Genomic DNA, 4,214 nt, shown 5'->3' on the forward strand with positions numbered 1-4,214 from the left:
GTGGCTCCCGGCATCTTACAGAGCTCTCATTGGCTCCCGGCATCTTACAGAGCTCTCATTGGCTCCCAGCACCTCACAGAGCAGTCATTGTTGCTGTAATCAGATACTCTGTAACTTTTCCTTGAGGTCTGAACTCAGAAGATGAGTTTCATGAAGCCCCCTGGGTGAAATAACCCACTGACAAAATATGGACCAAACGAGGCACAGATGAGCGGTGTTCACCAGTGTGAACCGCCATGCTGGGTGGTCACCACCCAGAGCTCCTCTCTGTGCTCAGCATCCCTCAGCTGTAAGTATTGGCCCAGATCCCGTACAAAGGACAAACAGCAAACCGTTCAGAGAATTTAGTGTGGCTGCCAGAGGTTTGGATGAATCAGAACCATGAATGCACTTGGGCAGGAACGTGGCAGACGGGGCCCCACAAGTTCTACGGGGAGTTGGGGAGCCAGTAAATGAGGGACCTGTAGAACAGAGGTTGATGCCACTGGGGGTCCACACTGTAGCAGGCTGGAGCTGAGCACACAGAAGCTTCTAGAAGCTTGCCAGGAAGCCACAGGGCATTTCTCACGGTTCCTCTCAGAGGAATAGTTACCTAAAGTAGCAAAACCCAGCTGACCAAGGTCGGTCACACTCATTTGTCCACTGGCCAAACCCCTGCTTCTCTAGTTCCTCTCCCCTTCCTTTCCCTCCCCTTCCTTCCTTTCCCCTCCCCCTCCCCTTCTCTCCCCTCTGCTTTTCACAGATCTCTGATTTCCCCTCCCCGACACACATGTGCCCTCCTCCCTTCACCCCCAGACTCCCTGGGCTTCTGTACCTGCGGACACTGGGCAGGCACATGCCTGTGACGATGAGAACTGTGCCCAGAAGGAAGCCCACAAAGCCGACGGCCAGGCCCAGGTAGCAGACCAGGGTCTCAGTGGTTTCTGGTGGTGGGGTAAGCACCTGGGGCTCTGGGAGAGGAAGCGAGGGTCAGAGGACACAAGAAGGGATCCGGAGTAGAGGAGACATGGACGTGGACAGGCAATGACGTGGGATCCCGTACCCCAGTGCTGGAGGAGCGGCTGGTCCAGGCCCCAGTGCTCCACCCTGCAGTCATACACGTCCTCGGCCGAGGGCACGAAGGTCAGGTAGTGGAACTTCCGGAACCTGTGGTTAGGCTGGGTGTAGAAGCTGGTCTGGGCCACTCCCTCGGTGACGGGCTGGCCGTTGCGCAGCCAGGTGACATCGATCACAGGCGGGAAGATATCATCCACGACGCAGATGAGGACGTTGGGCTTTCCCAGCTCCACGCGAGACTTGGGGAGTACCGTCACCCTGGGAGGCTCTAGGAGGAATGAGTCCTGAATCCCTGAGCTCCACCCCTTACAGCTGGGCCTTACTAGGGCCAAGAGTGAGGGACACTTCCTCCCATGTGGTCAACCGCAGGGGTGCTCTGGGGTGGTGCCTACTGGGGCTGGAGGGGACAGGAGGACTCTGCCTAGTTGGGTGGGGCAGAGGGAAGGCCAGGTACCACTGATGGCTCTGGTTCGGTTGGAGCGTTCCACCAAGACGTCCAGGTGAGCTCTGATCATGGCGATGCTGGCCAACCCATTTTGGAAGTTCGAGTATAGGGAGGCCCCAAACTCAGGCAGACGCCACACGACCTCCCTGTTCTTCAGGTCCACAGAAAAAATTTGTTCCCCATCAAATTCATGTGTGAACTGTCCAGAAGCATCGTAGGACTGGTAGAAGGCCGGTCCATAGGAGCCCATGTGGTCAGCTGTATTGGGTGAGGGCAGGGTGGGGGGAGAGAAGCAGGTCTGACTCAGGTGTGGGACCTGCTCACTCTCAGCCTGGCCTCATCTTGGGCTGTGTGTGGGGGACAGTCCTGTTATGCCATAGCGGACCCTTGAGAGGCTGCAGAGACACGGCAAGGAGAAGACAGAGGGTGTGTGACCAGAACGTGTGAGGACAGAGCCCGCAAAGCAGGCTGGGAAGGAGGGGTGCCCCCCCCCTGGATATGGTGTCTGCGGTTCCCAGGCCCCTGTAGCTGTAGCCCCAGCCGCGCTGTCAGGTCTTGTGTGTAAGGGGGTGAAACTGGGGTGAGGGGGGAATGGTTAAGGGGAAGCACTGAAGGGGAGCTTTTGGCAAAGACAGTCAGTATAGGCGTGGAGGAGGTGCAGTGACGCACAGGGGCATGAGCTAAGCTCTGTGGCCCAGAGGCTGGGGTGACAGCTCCCCACAAGCCAGGCATGGTGGCGCGGTCCTGCAACCCCAGCACTCAGAAGGTGGGAAAACCAGCCTGGGCTACAGAGCCCAATGGAACCATCTCGTAAACACTTGGAGGTGGAGAGGGAGAGAGAAGAGCCCAAAGCGTCATAGGACACACTGGATACAAAGTCAGGAGTTCAAGCCGGGCAGTGGTGGCGCACACCTTTAATTCCACACTCAGGAGGCAGAGGCAGGAGGATCTCTGAGTTTGAGAGCAGCCTGGTCTATAGAACGAGTTCCAGGATAGCTGGAGGTTCACAGAGAAAACCTGTCTCTTCTTAAAAAAAAAAATACATGGATCTAATCTACATGGGAAGTAGAAAAAGACAAGATCTCTTGAGTAAATTGGGAGCATGAGGACCTTGGGAGAGGGTTGAAGGGGAGGGGGGAGAAAGGGAGGGCATCAGAGAAAAATGTAGAGCTCAATAAAAATCAGTAAAAAAAAGTTTAAAAATCAGGAGTTCAAAGTTCACGTCCCAGAGATGACAGAATGGGTCTCACCTCACGGCAGAACGCTTCCTGGATATCCAGGGCTACACATCAGCGCCTTCAGAGCTCTACAGGGGTGAGGTGAGTGTGAGGGCTGTCCTGTGTCCGCATGATGTCAAGTGGAGGAGCCGGGGGCTCACACATACACAGCGGAGAACGCCGCACTGAAGCTGGTGTGTGAGCCAGGAAGTGGCAGAGGTGCCAGGATGCTGAGCAGTGAGGCGGCTGAGGGCATGGGTCTCAGAAAAGAGGAAGGCAAGGGAGGACTCTGAAGGTAAAGGGAGCCCAGAGGAGACCCTGTCACAGCCGGAGCTGGTTCCAGCGTGGATGTTCCAGAGTGGCTGGGGTTTGCCCACAGCTGGAGGGAGTTGCCCATAGACCAGAGACGGGAGCCTCTTCCCTGTGCTGTCTCCCTGGTCTCCTCCCACCCCTGGTGTCCCCAGCACTTACCCTTGATGGCCCATACTCCCTGGGGACTCAGGAAGCGCATCAGGGTGTGAAACGCCAGGACCAGCTCCACACGGAGGACCATTGCTGAGGGGGTGGGGCACTTTAACAACCTCTGTTTGGGAAGCGAGGGAGCAAGATGGAGGTAAAGAGAAACAGATCTAGGTTAGGGGAAGACCCTTGCTGTAAACAGCCAATCAGAGCAGCTCTCTGAGTTAACAGGTCTGTTGCTGGGTAGAGAAGCAAAGAGTCTGGGTGAGAAGGTGGAGGGTAGAGGTCATGGGTCACCTGTCACTTCATTGTTCAAGAAGGGGCTTCAGGAAGGAGCAGGGAGGTCTCGGAGCACCAAACGGCTGTGCTGGGGACAAAGCCTCTGTGTGGTCTCTGATAGAAGGAACCTGATTTTCCATGTAGATCCCTTGGGACAAATTTGGGGTAAAAATAAGAAATAAACTGCACGAAGAAACTTTAAAGGGAAATCTCGAGAATAAAAGCCCTTTATATCTGTAAAACATTTTCAAAAATATTATTTTATTTTATCCTGTAAGAAAGGATGTGCAACCATTGGAGCTGCTTTCCTGGAGAAAAGCTACAGGCAGTTCCCACAACCGATGGGAGGCGGGCAGAGGGCACAGGTGGTCTCTTTTTGTCCCTTCTGGTCCCCAAGCACCCTCTTTTATGCTGGCCAGCCCCCAAATCATGACAAAGAAATTTATTACTAATTGCGAATGCTTGGTCCTAGCATAGGCTTCCCATTTCTATCCATTGGTGCTGCCTAGGGCTCATTTACCTCACCCACGCACCTTCCGTCCCACTCTCCTGCCTCCTCTGTGTCTGGCTGGCCCCCAGCTGGCTGACTGGCTTGCCTTTCCTTCTGCCTGCCAGCCCCACCTATCCCTCCTATGCCCAGTTACTGGCTGACCAATCAGATGCTTTAGGCAGGCAAGGTGAAACAACAACACATCTTTACATAGTTAACCAAATGCAGCATATTCCACACTGGCTGGTGTGCTGTGCCCCTGGCTTTT

General features: G+C 55.0%; 1 protein-coding gene across 3 annotated transcripts; it reads right to left on the reverse strand.

The window, feature by feature from the left end:
• Positions 1-329: 329 nt before the first annotated feature.
• LOC142854264 (HLA class II histocompatibility antigen, DO alpha chain) lies at positions 330-3,341 on the reverse strand. Of its 3 annotated transcripts, none has more exons than XM_075979575.1 (5): positions 3,190-3,341; positions 1,511-1,759; positions 1,043-1,324; positions 815-950; positions 330-461 (listed from the first exon to the last, which is right to left on the reverse strand). In XM_075979575.1, exons 1-5 carry the CDS (start codon positions 3,269-3,271, stop codon positions 428-430), a joined length of 783 nt encoding a protein of 260 aa, XP_075835690.1. In that variant the 5' UTR covers positions 3,272-3,341; the 3' UTR covers positions 330-427. The 3 variants fall into 3 exon arrangements, with proteins under 3 accessions (XP_075835690.1, XP_075835691.1, XP_075835692.1); XM_075979576.1 differs by having other exon boundaries at positions 330-592; positions 3,190-3,339; XM_075979577.1 differs by lacking the exon at positions 3,190-3,341 and adding an exon at positions 2,752-3,177.
• Positions 3,342-4,214: the final 873 nt, after the last annotated feature.

Source organism: Microtus pennsylvanicus, chromosome 7 (genome assembly GCF_037038515.1).
Source record: "Microtus pennsylvanicus isolate mMicPen1 chromosome 7, mMicPen1.hap1, whole genome shotgun sequence".
Lineage (NCBI taxonomy): Eukaryota > Metazoa > Chordata > Mammalia > Rodentia > Cricetidae > Microtus > Microtus pennsylvanicus.

Excerpts from the sequence above, each read along its gene's own strand:
- LOC142854264 (XM_075979575.1), bottom strand. The coding sequence starts at position 3,271 with ATGGTCCTCCGTGTGGAGCTGGTCCTGGCGTTTCACACCCTGATGCGC. Across the intron at positions 1,760-3,189 it reads GGGAGTATGGGCCATCAAGG|CTGACCACATGGGCTCCTAT; the intron begins GTAAGTGCTGGG and ends CACCCAATACAG. Across the intron at positions 462-814 it reads TGCCTGCCCAGTGTCCGCAG|GTCCCTCATTTACTGGCTCC; the intron begins GTACAGAAGCCC and ends TCTGTTCTACAG.